The sequence below is a fragment of the Glycine soja genome, chromosome 15 (assembly GCF_004193775.1).
Source record: "Glycine soja cultivar W05 chromosome 15, ASM419377v2, whole genome shotgun sequence".
Classification (NCBI taxonomy): Eukaryota; Viridiplantae; Streptophyta; class Magnoliopsida; order Fabales; family Fabaceae; genus Glycine; species Glycine soja.
The window spans coordinates 15,034,413-15,053,400 of record NC_041016.1 but is presented as its reverse complement, the minus strand read 5'-3'; the positions used below and the strand labels follow the sequence as shown (position 1 = coordinate 15,053,400).

General features: G+C 28.7%; 3 protein-coding genes across 3 annotated transcripts; all 3 read right to left on the bottom strand.

Moving 5' to 3' along the window:
• Window positions 1-2,603: 2,603 nt before the first annotated feature.
• LOC114387328 (homeobox-leucine zipper protein HOX17-like) lies at window positions 2,604-4,420 on the bottom strand. Its single transcript, XM_028347488.1, has 3 exons — window positions 3,760-4,420; window positions 3,417-3,496; window positions 2,604-3,150 (listed from the first exon to the last, which is right to left on the bottom strand). The coding sequence occupies exons 1-3, from the start codon at window positions 4,096-4,098 to the stop codon at window positions 2,889-2,891; spliced, it is 681 nt and encodes a 226-aa protein (XP_028203289.1). The 5' UTR covers window positions 4,099-4,420; the 3' UTR covers window positions 2,604-2,888.
• A 7,334-nt stretch (window positions 4,421-11,754) lies between these two features.
• On the bottom strand, window positions 11,755-14,230 carry LOC114386596 (glutaredoxin-C4-like). Its single transcript, XM_028346621.1, has 4 exons — window positions 14,010-14,230; window positions 12,725-12,798; window positions 12,257-12,355; window positions 11,755-12,139 (listed from the first exon to the last, which is right to left on the bottom strand). Exons 1-4 carry the CDS (start codon window positions 14,153-14,155, stop codon window positions 12,054-12,056), a joined length of 405 nt encoding a protein of 134 aa, XP_028202422.1. The 5' UTR covers window positions 14,156-14,230; the 3' UTR covers window positions 11,755-12,053.
• Window positions 14,231-17,926: 3,696 nt separating this feature from the next.
• Window positions 17,927-18,886, bottom strand: LOC114386828 (transmembrane protein 230-like). The gene is made up of 2 exons (XM_028346883.1): window positions 18,499-18,886; window positions 17,927-18,265 (listed from the first exon to the last, which is right to left on the bottom strand). Exons 1-2 carry the CDS (start codon window positions 18,683-18,685, stop codon window positions 18,144-18,146), a joined length of 309 nt encoding a protein of 102 aa, XP_028202684.1. The 5' UTR covers window positions 18,686-18,886; the 3' UTR covers window positions 17,927-18,143.
• Between the last annotated feature and the right edge of the window lie 102 nt (window positions 18,887-18,988).

Genomic DNA, 18,988 nt, shown 5'->3' with positions numbered 1-18,988 from the left:
ATTTGGTCTTACAAATGTTGTGAACATATATTTGGATTAAATATGTAAAAGGAAAAAAAAAACATATATAATGTTATAGTAATGTAATATAATCCACTATTACTCTATGACCGACCAAAGTTCACCAATTTTACCAAAAGATAATGAGTATATTTCTTTACGCGATGAGACTTAAGCAATGTTTGGTTAACCATTCAAAAAGTATTTTTAGATAATGAAGATATTTTTGAAAAGTAAGCTTAATTTTGTGACATATTTGATTACTCTCAAAAATAATTTATACATTAAGTTTGGGTTAATTGTTTTTGCAAAACTTAAGTTTATCTACTTTAATCCAAACATACACTTAATCTTATTACTAAGAGGGCAAAAACATCCATTGTTGTTTGTCCTTTTCAACGTGATTCCAGCAATGGATTAGTACTGTGTTTGGGTGGAGGTACATTCTAAATCCATTTTGTGCAACTCCGAGAAACACGATGCCAGTATTTTCATTAGAGTATATAACGTTATACTTTCTTATAATATTTTATAAAAAAAAACCAAATAAAAAATAAATATATTTACTTTCTTAAAAATATAGAAAGTATTTAATATTTTCTTTATATAATAAATATATAAAATGATTAATAAGAACATAGTGTGGGAAAATTTAAAATCACCGTTTCCATTACTATTATTTTGCATGACGGCTGGTGTATAACGTCATCATATACGAACGCACTTTCCCTGTTCGTGGTTCACATAGAAATCTTGAGTCTCAAGACAATTGACTAGTTCGAACTAATATTCAAAGATATAGTAGTAGTAGTAGATTAGGATTATTGAGAGATATACGAATAATCAATGATCATCTATCTAATTTCTTCTTTTTAATTATCATTTCGGTTTACTGATTAAACACGTTTTCTAAACGCATAAGATTTGTTAATTGTTACTGTTTAGTTGAAAATTCATATAATAATTACAATTTTAATGACGGTGAAGAGAATTGTATGGTAAGTTACATTAGATACGTGAATGTGACATTATAAATTAATCAACCAGATATTAATCGGAAAAGATTTCCCTACTACATATATTAAGAAAGAGATATTTAAAAAATACGTGTTTCCATGTAAATTGGACTTGGACTCATGCGTTGTTCCTTATCAAAGTGTTTTCCTGGAGGGAGAGTTCCTTTTTTTTTTTTTGGGAAAAAATGTAAATTATATTAAATCTAAAATGATACAATAATAAATGGGACATACCCCGCAGTTAAAAAAAAATCAAAAGTCTCCATAATACAAGAAGACCTATATCAAGATGTTAAAACAAATGCAGGTGCACTTGTCTATATATAAGAAACTTAATCTTCCTAATAACTTCTATTACAGAAAATTGATAATCTTAAAAAATCAGCTTATTTCTAGACAGCCAAATGCAGTAAACTGTAATTGTTATAACCAGACAACGTAATTTTCCTTGAACACTTAATGTGGATCTGTTGCTAATTAAAAAGTTATATGTGGAGGGAGAGTTCTTTACATTAGGAAGGCAATATTAAATTTGCTAGTGGCATGGGTGATATAATTAAGAATTTGAACGTCAATCCCATCTTTCACGTCATGGAAAACTAAATATAAAACAAAAGCTTAATTTTTATGTTGTAAATACCAATTAATTAAAAACTACTTTAGATATGAGTTTTAAAAAAATTGAGGTAATATAAGTTTTAAAATAATTATTATGAAAATATTAATCTTCTCATACATACAATTTATAATTAAATAACAATATAAAAAATTTATATTATCAAAACATTCTAATTAATTCATAAAACAATTACACTTTTTTCTCAAGCAATATTTGCTAACACTTTTTTTCTATAGAAAATAATTATTTTTAAGTTCTTTCAAAGAATTAAGAGTGTTCTTTTTTTTATCCAAAATGAACTAAACAAAAATAATACTCATGCATATATGAATATTTCAACATTTCAAACACCCATTTATTGCCTCTCGTTTTTATGGGAAATGTTACTCACCCACCCCATTTTGGAGTGGATTGGGGCGGATGGAGGATGAAAAAATAGAACGAGATAGAAAGAAAATAAATTGTAAGAAAGTGAGTTGATAAATATTAATATTTTATTTGTATCTTATCTCTTTATCATATATTTATATCATATATCACAGTTTTTTTGTTTATTTCTTTCTTTTTCAAGTATAGATACATATTAAGATCTCCATAAAACATTATTCAAAAGAAAATATCATTTAATTTCTTTAGATACAAAAAAAAAATATAGGTAAGTTGAATTTAAAAAATTTATCAAGTCAAGACATATCTCAAAATTCAATAAGCACTTATCTTAATTGGCTTTGGCTTTTCATTTTTGGTTACATCTAGGCAATTTTTGGTTGCATTTATCTTTTCATTAATAAAACTAGTCTTTCTCTTTGCTTAAAAAAGAAAGGAAAAAACAATCTAGTAGTGTTGAATAAGTAGTCTTGAGTGAATCATCATCATATTTGTCTCATCCTAATTCAATCATTCAAACACACGTTTTTTTTGTCCGTACACACTCACACATCTTCATTTGCAAATCAAGCCAAACAAAATAAAGCAAATAGAGTGGGTTAATTTTGATTAATTTGTATTTTGAATGAATAGAAACTAGAAAGAGACAATAAGTTACCTTAACTATCTAGATTCTAGCCTTAGCATATATACCACAAGCAGTCCTACATGGCTATACAAATTATTCGATGTGGGGACTGAGGGTGTGTACTTTTCTTTTTTGTGCTGATTAATTAAACTAAACTATCCATGTTTGATAATTGCATTCTGACATTCCAATAACCTTCACCAAATTATGAGTTCCTCATAGTTTTATTTTATACCCTCTAGATACCCCCTAACTCTATACTGTTCTGCAATTTGTTAATGGCTCCTTTGTTCCCTTCATTGGGCTTCAACAGTTTCTCGCACGATGAACAAATGGTCAAGGTTGTGGCCTTGGAGAGTTGAATGTACAGTGGTGTTGATCCAATCTTTTGTGCACGCAGCTCTTGCAACTCCTTCTTCAGCCTTAGATTCTCATCGGTCAGTTTCTCACAACATTTCTTCAGGAACTCGCAATCCACCTCTGTTTGCTTCAGCTTGGTCCTGAAAAGTCAATGTAACACATAGTTTAATTATTAGCATAGTCAAGTCAACACAGAAAGATTAAAAAAAAATGAAAAAAGGCTCCTTTTTTCATGGTGAATTGAGATAGGAATGGAACCAGGATAATCAAATCAAAGGTGAACTTGACAAACAAGAGAAAAATTAAAGGTAAAACCAAAACTGATTACACCCCAGAAACTGAAAAACTTGTGAAAGGATGAAACTAATTAATTAAACCAAACCATATATAATATCACACGCCATACCTTGCTCTTCTGTTCTGAAACCAAACTTCAACCTGTCTATGCTTTAAATTCAATTGTTCAGCAAGTGCCTGTTTCTGTGCCTGCATGTGAAACCAAAACCAACCGATAAATAAATAATTTCCCTTTTATTAATTGCCTTGTGGTTACAATTACAAACCCTTAAATTTCTAATTAAAAAAACAACAACACAAAACTGATAATAATATAATAATAATAGTAGTCAAATACATATTCTATCACAATTCAATATGCATCAGTTTAATTAGCTTCCATAAAACTAAAAATTAATATCAAGATTTCCAACAAAATTGTGAGAATGAAAAAGGGAGAGAAAAATCAATACGGGGTTAAGAGAGCTATGCAGCTTGAAAATATCTTCAAGGGTGGCTGATTGCTCCTTTGTGAGCTTCAGTTTCTTTCTGCTGCCGTTATTGCTATTGTTGCTATCAGGGCTTGTTTCATCATTTGGGTGCTTCAAACACAACAACCCTTTGGCCTTATTACCATGTTGTTGTTGATCCACGTCAATGGCTTCTTCTTCTTCTTCTTCCCCTTTTGGACAAAGCTCAAAAGATAGGTCCAAGCAAGGAACTTTCTGCTTATTCTCCTTCTTTGGAGCATGCCCTCCCATTATTCCAAGTCCAAGGCTCAGACTCGTGATGCATGCCTCATCATCTTCCATGGCAGAGAAAGAAAGAATGAACGGAGACACACACACACACACACTCACAAAAACAAACAGAGAGAAAAGGGTCAAATAATATATTGGGAAAGTTAATTGGTTGGGGGGGTTGTGAAAGGAGGTGAATTAACACTTATTATTGGGGTTTGGTCTTGGTGTATTCAATTTTCTTGAATCAGTTATTATTGGGGTACTATATAGTAGAAGTATTTGAGAAAGAATAAAAATTAAAAAATGGTGCATGGGAGATTGAGAGAGTAATTTTATTTGTTTTGGTACTAGTACTAAGAGAAGAGAAGGACTTGGTTGCATTAAAGGCAATAATAAAAATGGGGGGCAAAAGGAGTAAAAGCATGCGTTAGAATTCTGACTCTTTTGAGGAAACCAAAACTTCCTTAATGACATAAAAATGTTTGACTTTTCGATATTTTTAATTCCAAGGCTGTTTGAGTCAGTCACCAGGTCGTATCTTTCCCAACACTTTCCTATGATAGTTCTCTGTCTGGTCAGATCGGGGATTCCGTAACCCAAGTTTCTATCCTCAGTTCACTGGGTTTTAATAATTTAGTTTTAGTAGTGTTTTAATAATTTATAATTTTACAAGTTTTAATAATCATTTTTTATTGTTTAAAGAATAATTTATTGAATACAATTGTTTTTTGACATGTCCAAATTTTTATATTTTCAATTCTAGTAATTATAAACTGTTCAAAGACTTGGTATAATAATAATAATTTTTGTACTACATTTACAAAAACTTGTCCCCTAAAGTTAAACTGAAAGTAATAAAGAATAAAACTTACAACATTAGTAGTATTTATATCTACAGCAAAAGTATTGTTTTTTAAAGTCTTAAATATTATTTTTTTATATACTTTTCATTTAAAGTAATTAAGAAGATGTCAGAAGATATATGTAAAAATATGTAAATGAAGCGTTACGCTTTGACCGAAATAAATCACTTTTTTTTACCGAAAGAAAAAGGAAATCTGTTATGACCAAATTAGATAAAAAAAAACTTATAATTAATTACTCTTTAATATTTAGAATAATTAGATTTTTATCTCTTTAATTTAATGATTTAATTATAATATATCGATCCACTGTGTTAAAGTTTTTTTATCTTATCATCCAATCATTAATATATGTATATATATATATATATATAATAAGATTATTATTTTTAATAATTATGTTAAATATTTTTAATAATTTTTAAATGATTGACAATGTAAAAAATTTAAATTATAGTTTATTAAAGCTAAAATTTTAATTTAAATTGTATATATTTTAGACTAAAATATACTTTTAATCTCCTGTTTTATTTTTTATTTGAATTGAGTACCGTAAATTTATTTTTTTTTCATTTTTATATCTTAAAAACTAACCTTTCCATCTGGTTTTAGCATGCACCGACAATGTTAATTTTGGTTCGTATAGGTTCATATAGTATATGCTCATATGATATATCTCCCAAAATTCGTCACATGTCACTAAAATTGATGAAGTTAATATAGTAAACTAGTAAAAGGATCAACTTAGTTTAATAAAAACATCTTAGGAATTAAAATTAAATTTTTTAAACTTAAGAGACCAAACTTTAACTAAAAATGAAATGAGAAAAAAAGTACATTTTAAGTCGTATATTATGGGATAAAATTTATTGAAAATTAAAAAAATTAAGAGACACTAAATAACACAATTTAAAAATTAATTTTTCAATAGATTTTAACCCATAATAAAAAAATGTTAAAAAAATGCATTAGCAAATATGCTACTAGTATTTCTCTAAAAACAATCACCTACAATTCTTATTTTATACTAAAACCTTCAGAAAATAAATAATCAAATTATTTTAAACCTTCTTTTACTTAAAACTCACCAATGAAAATGTCAAAATTCATATAAAAAATCTCAAATGTCTGTCCTTCAAATCTTTATATTTCACATCTTATATTGTCTTTTAAAATTTACCAAAATTGTACTACATTTCCAACTTTTGAACATTTAAAATTATTTATATTTCAAATTCATCACAAACTCTTGAATATTTGAATGGGAAATAATATTTTAAATTTTTTAATAAAATAAAATTATCAATAAAACTAAATTTATTTAATTTTTTTTAAAAAAACTAATTCATTCTAATCAAACTTAGAAACTAAAATTACAAGGTCTAAATTATAGGAACGAAATATCCACAAAGCGGTCCCATTTCCAATGATAAAATTCCCCACATGTGATGGGATAGTTCTTTTGTGTAATTTGTTGGAGTATGAGGGGGCATTTTAGTGAAATAAATTGACATTAACTTCGAGTTATTGGAGTAGCAACTGATTAGTTGACATAAACCCGAGCAATTAATATGGTTGTAAGTAAGCTGAGCACTGTTTCAAGAATTAATGTTACTTGAGACTTTAGGAAGTCAATTATTTATTCCCTCGCATGTCTCTCTTTGTTTGCAAATTTGTTTCAAAAATCACTAATTATTTTTTTCTAATAGAAGTATATTTTTGTTATTTAGTATCTTACCCAAATATTTGAATAAATTCACAATTATATTTTAATTTTTTAATAAACAAATATTTTATTAAACAGAATTATTTTGTCATAATAACTTATGTAACTAATAAATATCTTAAAAATATATATTTGATTAAAAGATAAATGATGTGAGATAAAAAAAAGTGATTATTTTTTGTTAATAGTAGATGAGGTTGGACCACACTGAAATTTAGCGTTTCCCTATTCAATTGATGAATAATCAACAAGAAAACGGCTAAAGAGTGATGATGGCATTACCCAGGGCAAAGGCAAACTGCTGTTATTAGAAGGTATGTACTTTTTTTTGTTCCTTTTTATTTATTCACTTTAAAGAAAGATATTTTTATTTTGGAGAATAGGAAGATATTTTTATTTATCTTTTTTATATAAGTTTAAGATAATTTTAATTAGAGAAAATCTTACTAATCTCTTTAAAGTCTTCTTAAATTAATCACACTCACACTCCATCTAGTTTATAAAAAACACCTATCTTTCTTTTATTTCTTTTTTATCGGTCAATGTAAATTGTTAATTTTTATTACTAAGTGATATTTAAAGCCATAACCTAAATAAAAGTATCCTTCTAAAATTTGTATGTTTCTCTTCATCTATATGGCCTCAATATCAATCTCTTCTTCAAAAATAACAAAAAATACAAAATAAAGTGAAAAACTGAAAAAACATAAAAAGAAAAACACTAAACACTTTGTTATTAGGATTAAATATGAATTTAGTCTACTTCATATTTTTTTAATTTTGGTTTATTTAAGTTTTTATTTTTTATTTTTAGTTTTATAAGTTTTTATTTCTTTCATTTTAGTCTCTTTAATATTTTTTTTCTTCATAATTCTCGTAAATTTGTACATTAATTGGACACTAAAATTGAAAAGGTCCAACTTATAGATACCAAAAGTAAATAAAAAAAAATTAGAATTAAAATAACATTTATAGAAACTAAATTCATATTTAAATCTTTTTAATATTACATAATAGATTTGAGAATTTAAAGTGCATAATATACAAAATATAATTAGGGATGATAATAGGTAAAATTGGGGTAGGATCTTATAGTAAATGTTTCCATATTTACGTTTAAAAGTAATACTCATATTTAATTCTATACTTATATGGGTAGTAATTTTAATTCTTATTGTGAGTTCTTGTATACCCATATATGTAACTATGACTCACATTTTACTTATCTATAAAGTTAATAATAAAAAATTAATAAAAAATTAATTAAAATAATTATTACAATTATAATAAAAATTCTTCTTAAATAATCCAAACATGATATTAGAAGCTTATATACATAATATTAAAAACGAACATTGATTCGTTCAGATTCAAGTCATAAATAAATAAAATTATAAATTAAACATAACGATGATTAAAGTTAATATTTTAATCGTTTTAAAAAAGTCTAATTAAAAATTTAAATTTTTTTAATAATTAGATATCTAGTTTGTACCAACCTTAATATTATGCACAATTCGTTTATGGATATTTTACAAGTACTCTTAACATCAGAGTACACTATAACATCCATACATATAATTGTTTTTGCCTTTCTAAAACTTGTGGGTTAATTGCAAAGAAAGAAATCATCTTCGCGTCTCTAACGTTTGTTATTTTTATAGGATTTGCGTGTGTCAATAGATTTAACAAATAAGAGAGGTGAATTTATTTTAAAACTATAGAGTATGAAATCATTTTAGAAAACCATTGAATATGTGAGTTTGATTTTCCCTATTAATTATTATATTTTTTAATTATATTTTTATTTTTAACCTAATTCTTAACAATTTTATATATTTGTTAATAACGAGAGATAATAATAATAATTATTATGTTAAAAACTTAAACTAATTTTATATAAAAACATTAATTTTATTTACTAATATATACGTATTAGCTTCGAAAATGTACAGATAATAAAAACGAGAATACATTGCATTTGATTCTTAAATAAATTATACTGACATTTTTTGTGTTTTTATTTTTTATTTTTCACATGATATCCTTCTTTTTCTACTTTGACACAAGTTGTCTTAATTATTTATAAAACATCCCATTGTGTATTTCAATAAAAGAGATTGTTGTCAACTTTGAAAAAAAACAGAAAATTTACTTACAATCTCAAAAAAATCACACAAGATATATATATATATATATATATATATATATATAATTTACTCTACATAATTTATTCTTTTAATATGCCCAAACGAGGAGCATGGGATATTGATGGATATTGACCTGTATTGTTGATGCATCTACCTTAATCATATGCTGCTTTTCGCCCTTATAACTTGGAAAGTTCGCAATTTATGTCAAAATTGTGTACCGTGAGAGACGTCACTGTGTTTGGTTAGACTTTAAAGGATGAAAATAGTGAAGGTGAAAATAATAGATTTTTTAAATTAAAGTAGAAGGTAAAAGAAGTGAATTTCACATAAAAATATTCATTTTGTCTCAAAATAATTATCATTTTAGGTTATTTTATACATATTGAGAAAAAGTAAAAAATAGATGAAAATAATAATAATTTTATAAAATTAATCTTGTATTATTATTAAACTTATTTCTAGATTTTTTTCATCATTAATTATAAATGACATAAATGAAAAAAAGTAATTAATGTTATATTAGAACAAATTATTTTTTTAGACACAACAATTATAACAATTATAATGAGACAAAATTTAAAAACAAACACAGATAGCAATGTTAGAGAAGAAAAGAAGAACGATTAGCATAATTCAGAAATACAATTAATGGACACGTTCTACAATTGACATTTAAGACGTATTCTCTACTTCTAGTCAGTTTTTCGTTTTGAAGTTGATGTATTCCAAGGGCATGTATTGGAACCATATTATATTTTTCTTCACAACCACTCTCGTATTCGCAATGATCAGAGAAGATTACTAATGAGTGGTTTATTATCTTCTAGGAATAAAAGAAAAAGTCTCAATTGGTTAACAAAATGCACTCAATGGTCAGAAGGGGGAAAACAGAAGACAACAACCAGTGTGAAAATGATGATAATATTCACAGGTATTTTATCTTCGTAGACTTTCATATATAAGATAAATAATGGGTCAATACGGATTAACATAAATAGTCAAGGATTTAAAAGAAAACTCTCACGTTTCTACAAGTTTAGGTTTGACTCCTACTAAAAGTATCTAAAATCGCGTTTAGTGGATATTTTTCTCTAGAGAAATTTCTCAACATCCAGAGATTTGGTAACTATGATTAAATATAATTGATTGTGATTTAGGATTGTATGGTAATTTTGTAAGATAATCTCTCATAGTTACTGGCACCTTGCCTTATAGGATTAAGGGTGCCCAACCCCTTTCTATCATATATTTCTTTCCCCCAAAAAATATTAAACAATGCCGTAGATTTACTGTAACTTTTTTAATAAATTAGAGTAGATCGATAAGTTCAAACTATAGAAAAAAAGAAGCTTTACTAGTGATTATTTAATCGCAATTAAGCTTTACTAACAGGTTTTTTTACCATCACAGTTTAATTTTATTTTGGGCGGTTTAAGATAATTAATGATGACTTCTAGATACCACTACAAAATTTCAACGAAATGTTCAATTGTTTATTTTATGACAATTTAAAACTTCCAAAAGTTCTCTTTGTTTTTTACTTTTCACGTGGAGATTAATTTATATGTATTGTCTTTGTCATATATATATTTGTATTTTGTCAGAATAAAAGTTGTATACTGTTAATTAATTAAAATTAGAATAAATATAATTTTATGATAATTATTGTAAAATTAATCAATTGATGATATTCGATAATTTGTGATTAATTAATAATTTTAAATTCATTTTTTTAAAACAATTTATGAACTCAAACTACTTGATGAAAAATTTAAAAACATATTTTACTACAAAAATATTACATGCAGCTGCTTGAACAGACTCAATGAAGTGACAAGTTAATAGACGGGCAATGTCATTATTAGTCATAACATTGTTACTTGATAGTAGAGACTAAAATAAGAAAAAATTAAAATTTTAAAGGACTTAAGCAAAAATAAAAATTTAAAAGACTAAAAAACACTTTATTTGAGCTTTTACTTAACTGTTTAGAGTATCAGGTGCACGCAGGGTGAATATAATTCAGCATTTCATTCGAGGAAAATTAGGCTATACATACACACTTAATGCTTCTGACTAGTTCTCCTGTCTCCAAACCTTAAGGATGACCTATACCAGAACAGTACTTTTATTGGGTTAAAAGGTTGAAGTGCACGTGTAAAGTTGAAAACTCCAGATTGCAATTTTTTCCTCAAAATAGCATCCTATATCTCATACACACCATCAGACAAAGGATGTGATATGGCATACATATTCCAAAACAGAAATTTTCCAAGCCATCCTTAATCCACATAACCATGATGAGGAAAAATTTCCATCTAGAATCCGATTTATATATAAATGCAGGTTGGATGTCTTATACTCAAGTGGGAAAAGGAACCCTATTGTATGAATGAAGGGTTGTCCATAGATGTTGTTCCATAGATTATATACTTATAGCCCATGTATGATCGATTTTCACGTGCAGAATTTAGAACAATATACAACTTTCTGATGAGTTTCAACGACAAAAAGATTGACAATTATGATATTGGATTATTGGTAGTATAGTTAACAGGAATCAGCAGGAAGGAATTGTGGAGAGACCTGCATGATAGTGACTTACCGACTGAAAACCAGTTAAGAGGCTTACAATTTTTTTTGTTTCAAAAGTTCCAATATACATCCATGTACTTCATTCAATTTACCATGTCACATGATTATAAACTATTCCTGGAAGAAAGGCAAAGCACAAGTGAAATATATTTGGAGGTTGGCTTGTGAGGACTTTTCAGTCTAATGGTCATTATAAGTGCTTACTATGCTAGGTTATGATAATAAGTGTTTTTTTTGTTAAAAAAGTGTTTTTTTTTTCTCAAAATAAGTTTAAACAAACTCACTCTAAGAGGTCATCTATTTGCTCTTAAAGAGGCCTGAGTGTTTTTAATGGTTGGCCTTATAACCAGACGTTCCAATCTCAAAAGATGACTCTATGCACCAAACATAATAGAATGAATAACCACTCCATTCCAAACAATGTAAAATAGGGATAGAATTAAAATACAAGCTAATTGATGTGATGGGGTACCTATCTGAGCATGTTCAGTACAAAACAAGGTGGAAATGGGGTAAGGGGTGCATTCCTGTGATAATTGAAAAACTATCCATCGCATTACATGTAAATGAAAACTTTAGCTGTGCCAAAATGTAATGTCACCGTGTCTTGATATGTAAAGATTTCATACTGTCACAGAATACCGTTGCAGCTTTGCGACATAGTTTCCCCTTAATTAACAACCTGATTCAGAGATCATCGTGATCATCATGATCCTTTGTCTCAATTCCTAGAAGTTTATGCAGATGTCCACTCTCGTAAGCTTCAACGGTGTCTGGAAATCGGACAATAAACAACAAATGTTTGAGGAAATTTCTAGGAGAATGACAGACACCTAACAGAGAAAGAGAATCAAATTTCGAGTGAAAAAGGAAAAGGCTATTTATCTTACCATCTGAGCCTCCAAGGTGTTTTCCATTAATGAAAACTTGTGGCACAGTACGCCTCCCAACAATATTAATCATGATATCCTGAATCTTTGAACCATCCTCTGCGAGAAAGAAGTCTCTCTATCTCAGCAATAGCAAATGAGCTAATGAACCCTTAACATAATCACACAGCATTAACATTCTATCAAAAAACAGTTTCAATGTAAACACTTTCTTCAGTTTTCTCTCCCTCTCTACATTATGCAGTTCCTAAAGGAAGAAAACTATCTTTGTCCCAATTCATACTGCTTTAATGTTTAACCCCACAAAGCTTTCAGTCCATGAACTGGGATGCTAACCCAGCCCTGCTTTTCACTAAAGGTAATTATGAATCTTTCATTTGATTCTTTTCATCAAAACTAGACCCAACTATAGTAAAATCATTAATATATACTAGAAAGACAAAAAGCAAGCTGAAATTTTTGGTTTACCTCTCTCGTCGAGCTCAACAACATGTGGAACTTGGTTCAACTCTTTGAAAACAGCTTTTGCCCTTCTACAGTACCTAAACACCTCGAAGGAAAACAAAAAGAAAAAGCGGTTAATGAATGCCCCAAACTTCATTTAATGGACATTTTTTTTCTTTTTCTGAGGAGTAACAAAGTTTTCTGCAAAGTTAAGAAACACTCTATGGTAATGCACAAAGTTTATGAATATACACACTGTAACAGAGCTCAGCTAAGAGCATAAGAGGAATGCAGGCAAAAAGAGTTATATATAAAAAAAAATTTTGGATTAGATATTTGACCTAACACCTCTATTTGCATGAACACTTCCAGAACACTAGTTTTATTAACAAAAAATTAAAACATTAAGAAAGTCAGCTTAAAATATAGTAAATAAAATTAAGAGCCTCTTAGTATTGCAAGACTCTATCATGTAAAGAAGGTGAATATATAAGAATATACAAATACTCGTTATCAATATAGATCTTTCTCATGTTACTTGTATTAAATTTCATTTGAGTTTCTCATTCTCTGGTCACATGCACATATCATGTTTTGGTTTCTACGTTAAGTGTTTGTGATCCCTAGCTTTTTAGTGTTTCTTTGGTGTTTCAAAAAGCACTGATTAGTGATCACAGAATAATCATCAGATCAATACAGTACAGTCCATTACCCGATGACTACCTAGTTAACGTATTTGGATCATAAAATGAACCTTAATCCTTATATAGTAGTGTTTTCATTTTATCTTCTTATTTTTTTCTCCCCTATAAGTGTTTATTGAGAAGTTTAATGTTTATCTAAATCTCATGTCAATACAGTACAGTCCTATTGAAAACACAAGCAAATTGGAATACAATAAGATGCGATCCCAAACAACATACATCCAAACAAGGAACAAAATGAAGCTTCCAAGATACCACAAACATTTGCACACACGAAGTGCGTAAAAACAACATTGTCAATCACAATTCACATATAATGCGCAATTCACAAACGTGAACAAGGTCACATCAGTTCAGATCTCGAAATCCTTTCCTTCCTCAATGAAAAATTTCAAATAAAAGAAGAAGAAAAAAAAAGCATTTTTATTAAGCCCATTACACTGAAAGACAATACCCACAAAACCAGATCCAACACCACCACTACCCAGAAAGAAAAGACTTCGAATTTAAAACTCCGATCAACTTGCATTCCCATAATCCATAAATATAAAAACGGAATCAAATCAACGCATCAAAAAAGGAACGAAGGGTGTGTATAAACGTACGGGCAATAGGTCTTGGAAAAAATGACGATCTTGTGGGAAGTGATGGTTTCGTCGATGAATTTACCCACTGATGAAGCTGAGGTTTGGAGAGAAACTGTTGCCAAAGCTATCAGCACCAAGGCTGTTACCGTGAGTCTCGAAGCCATGGTTGAATTGGAGCTAGAGAAGACAAGACTTTGGACTTTTCAATGTTTGTTTTTGGGGTAAAATAGCCTGTGCCCCAAAGTGTGCCTCTCAGCTCCCTCAAAAATAAAAAATTTAAATTTATTCTTTAAATGAATAAAAATTATAATAAATTAATCTTAAATTTTATAATTAAATATTAAATTAATTTTTAAAAATATAATTTATTTTCAATTTGAGTTATAAATATGAAAATAATCTCACAAATTTAATAATATAATTAATTTATTACATATTTAAAAATTAAATTTTCCGTATAAATTTGTTATTACATTACACTTAGGAGACAAATTTGACTATCTAGTCTTGTTTTTGTTGTGAGAATACGAGGAAATCTCACCGTTGATGACGAGCATTAACAGAGATTGTGAACCGTACGATCCAAAACAAAACAAACACGCAACTTGTAAACGGGTTTCTCTGTCGGGTTGGGATGGGTTCCATTTTAGTAGGACCGATTTTAAAAAATAATGTTGGAAAAAATAATTTTGAAAATTGATGATTAAAAAAATTATTTTTTAATTAGAATAATATTGAAAATTTTAAAATATTAGTTTTTTTTATTTGTTTAAGTTATTTTTTAAATGGAAATATGATTATATTTTGCAAGTTTTACATCCAAGATCAAGTTTCGTTGATAAAAAAGTTAAAAACTTTTTAATGTCAGTCTGACTTGATTTTCAGAAGAAAATAATTAGCCAATTAATGTAAGCTACTGTTGTTGAACTCAATTTTTTTTTCAATGTCAATTGTTAACTAGTCTTAGGATCAATTAGGTAAAATGAAAAAAAAAGAAATAAAAGTGAAATAAGATGAAAGTTTAAAATCAAATTAAAATATAAAAATATGCTCATTTTACGGTTTATGTCTAGCCATCTAAATCCTAATAATCACTTCCATAGTTTTTAGTATGTTTTGTAAATATGTAACTTTATTGCTTGAAAACAACTTTTATGTTTTTTTTTTCAATCTGTATACAATGATAGCATAAAGATATTTTTTTACATGTCGACCAATTATAAGATACCACATGTTTAAAAAGTCTGACTCTTATTTTAACTATATTAAAATCATATATATACCATGAATTGTGATCAAATGATAGTATAAAAAACTTTATACTAAAAGTCTATAGTAACATATCAACTTCACCCCTAAATGGACTCTCCTTTAAAGAATTGACACATTATTCTTAATTGCGTATTTTATAAATTTAAACTTGTTTTTTTTTTCAAATATTAACTATATACATCTTTTAATGATATTACATATTTTTTCTTTTGATAAAAATAAATTGTATACAATTTCAACCAAATGTTCCCATATCAATCATAGGCCACGAGTTAGCTCTAGTTTAACTCTAATACTTTGGGATGACAATGGGATATAATAGAGCGGAAAGTAACCTTCTATCAATTTTTTATGAATATTCAAGTGTGTTCACATAATGAACATTTATTAAAATATAAAAAACTAAAATTAATTTATATATATATATACACACTAAAAATACATAATTTTTAAATATACATTTATTTTATCCATAGGTACCATTAAGCTATCCAAATCTAAGTTTCTTATTATATACCGAGTTCCTTTCTTTCAACGTTAGATATTTTTAGATTGACAGTTAATTTTAAAATATATTTAATGATTTGCCTAACATATTCACTGGCATATAATAAAAAAATAAAAACAAAAAATTAGGAAAACATCAATAATAAAATATAAAATAATTTAATATTTAATTTTTAAAATATTTATAATGGTGCTATAGGGCACACAATAAAAAAAAAAACTATTATTTATAATGGTACCGATCATTGTAAGTTAAATTATATGAACCAATTCTTCATAAAAAAAAAAACAAACTATTTACTTTTGATGAATAAAAAGTATAAGGGCTAATGCTGTTATAATGAAAGAAAAAGACTCATTCAATGCTAGGACCAAAGCCCGAACAAGGAAAACTACATATACTAATGCATATACACACACATATTAAATCCAAAATCTAAATCAATACAAATTATAAGAATTAAAAATCTTTAAACAGAAAAAGGAGTTTACAATCTCGTGCCCCTTTATTTATTTTATTTTTCTTTCAATTCTAAAGGGTCCTCCCCCTTGTCTCTGATCACAGAGATTCATGCTTTTGATAACAATTGACACTATTATATTTATGTTGTAAAAAGCTGAATGGCTGCAAGAATTTGCAGTATTAAACAAACAGCAAACACTCTATGACTGAACCTAACACAACCACACATCGGACAAAAACGCAAAGTGGTATGCTAGCATACCTTGTGACACATCAACTTCTCTTACATCACTCAACACTTAAGGAAATGTTTAAACTTATCCATGGACGTTTATAGGTAAAGAAACTTAGAAAATGAAATAAATAAATTTCTCCATAAGTTAAAATTAGCTTAAAATAAGCTAACTTTAGCTTACAAAGAAGTTTATTTCATTTTTCTCTTCTTTTTTTCTTCTACAAGTATTTATGAAAAAGTTTATCCAACCAGACACTACACCCTACTTATATAGGTATGCGACCAGAACTAATCATATAGTGGAAAATATGAGTATGAGAAAAAATGTGGGGAAAGGTTAAGTGAAAGTAGCTTTATTCAGAAGAGAATATTGTTCAAGTATATGTCGAGCTTACCACTTCCATTGCTCTTGACAGTTCCCAAAGAAATAACATAGCACAGGAGGTGTTTCAGGAATCAATAGTTCAATGCCACAATACCACATTCGATTGCCTTCTACAAACATCATTAGTTATTTCTTCTAATTGTCTACCAAGGTTTCCAAGTCACTTGTCCAGCACACAAAATCAAAGCATCTAATGGTTCAAATTAATTTAAGCACACACCTTGATCACATTTAATGGTTCAAAATCAGTTCTACCAATTTCTAACCAAACAGACATTTAACAATCCGTTTGATAGTTTTTTGAAAGCAGTCTTCCCCTTGCACAAATAACTGACACGATGGGGAGATTGATGTCATAAATGGTTTTAAAACCTCAATTAACTAGTTGAAAGTCCAAACATCACAAGGACAACAATGACCTTCTAAATCATAAAACAATGGTCGAAGATGGAGAACTCAGAAAAGGAAAAATTGTGACTCTTTCCATCTCTCACATCTAAGCCAAAAAATACACCCTGCCACCCCCCCAACAAAATTCTGATTTTTGTATAGCTGCCAAAGATCTTGTTTACCAATCTTCACAAAAAAATATGAAAACAACAATGAAGTTTGACTGATTTAGCAAATTGAGCTCCATGTGAGCCCCTAAAATCAATCACTGCTATTTGCAAGCATAACTCCCACACAAGTAATTAAATCGAATCTTCTCCCATGGTCCCAACTATTTGCCAAAACAACCTTGTTTGAATAGGAACAAAATCACTCAGTTATCAGTGATGCATAAATCGAAGATTGTTAAATGATAAAGAAACAAATGCATTACAGGTTGCCATACTCATCATCAGACTTTCTACCCTTGTATCAAAAGGCAGAAGATGCCTTAAGACCCCATTACAAAAAAAAATAATTCTACAACTCACTTCCAGACCAGTTGATGTGGTAAAAGAAAAACACTGAAAAAAATTCTTTAAGTATTGCTTCTATTATTCATTACCGCCTTATAATCATACAGAAATCAATCTATCCCCATTCATCAATGGAGGGCAACAAAAAAATGGATCAGAGAAGGATAATTGACACTGGAGAAAAAAAAATCAAGCATAGAAAGTGGCAGTATATCATATATAGCAATTACAAACTACAATCTAAACACTCATCATTTGTCAGACAAAACACACACAATACAACACAAGAAAGAAAGAAAGAAAGAACATAGAGTACAACCATGGAATATCTGTACATGAGGAAGCTATGTGAACCTAAATTATGAGACATGGCTAGCTAGTACAGCTACACGGGTGGTATGTTTGAGAAAGAGAACCCTTTGTATCCCTTGTAAGCATAATACGCAATCCGCGTGTAGTAGAAACCCGGTATGAACAAGATAAATCCCAGTACTGCAAAGAAGATCCCTATCAACCATTCAAAGAAAAACCAAAATCAACAAAATGGGTAAAAGAAATCAAAAAGAAAAAGCCCAAAAACTTTTCCCTTTTCAAAATACCACATACTACCAAAAAGTTTTAAACTTCAGCAGCAATTTCTAATTCCCCAGCTACCCAGTTGCAATCAGTGCTCTCAAATCTGAAAATTAACATTTTTTTTCTTCAGAATAGAAAAAAAAATCGCTTTTTTTTGTTGTTACCGTGAGCAGTGTCGCCGCCGACGTGGTTGTAGGCCATGAGAGAACCGATGACGATGCCGAGGACGCCGCAAACGAGGAGGGAAACGGCGAGGGCAATCTCCTTGATGGGGGGTTTGTTGTTGACGGTGTACGAGGTTCCCATCATGATATCCTCGTCCGAAATCGAGAACGCGTGATCTACGTACATTGTTGCAGTCTCTGTCGTTGAGTTTCCTTAGCACGGACGAGGTTGTTTCGATTCGATGAAGAAGAAGAGGCTTAATTCAGGTTTCGCTTGGTGTTTGGTGTTGAAACGGAGATTATTACAGGATGGACTGTAGATTAGTTAGAAAGGTCATTCGTTTGCGTTCTGCCTAATCTATATCTATCTAGCTCAAAACAAGCGAACAAGCCAAGGAAGGATTCTTGTACAGTGATGATGCTGTGAATTGTTTATTACACTTTTTTAAAAAAAAATTAAAAAATAGGATAAATACACACTACTTTCGTT

Bases quoted from the DNA above. Each gene is read 5' to 3' on its own strand.
- LOC114387328 (XM_028347488.1), bottom strand. From the start codon at position 4,098: ATGGAAGATGATGAGGCATGCATCACGAGTCTGAGCCTTGGACTTGGA. The intron at 3,497-3,759 runs GTATTGATTTTT...TTTCACATGCAG, and splicing joins TGCATAGCTCTCTTAACCCC to GCACAGAAACAGGCACTTGC. The intron at 3,151-3,416 runs GTATGGCGTGTG...TTGACTTTTCAG, and splicing joins TTTCAGAACAGAAGAGCAAG to GACCAAGCTGAAGCAAACAG.
- LOC114386596 (XM_028346621.1), bottom strand. From the start codon at position 14,155: ATGGCTTCGAGACTCACGGTAACAGCCTTGGTGCTGATAGCTTTGGCA. The intron at 12,356-12,724 runs GTAAACCAAAAA...TCTTTCTCGCAG, and splicing joins TGTTGAGCTCGACGAGAGAG to AGGATGGTTCAAAGATTCAG. The intron at 12,140-12,256 runs GTAAGATAAATA...TCCGATTTCCAG, and splicing joins ACACCTTGGAGGCTCAGATG to ACACCGTTGAAGCTTACGAG.
- LOC114386828 (XM_028346883.1), bottom strand. From the start codon at position 18,685: ATGTACGTAGATCACGCGTTCTCGATTTCGGACGAGGATATCATGATG. The intron at 18,266-18,498 runs GTAACAACAAAA...AATGGTTGATAG, and splicing joins CGGCGGCGACACTGCTCACG to GGATCTTCTTTGCAGTACTG.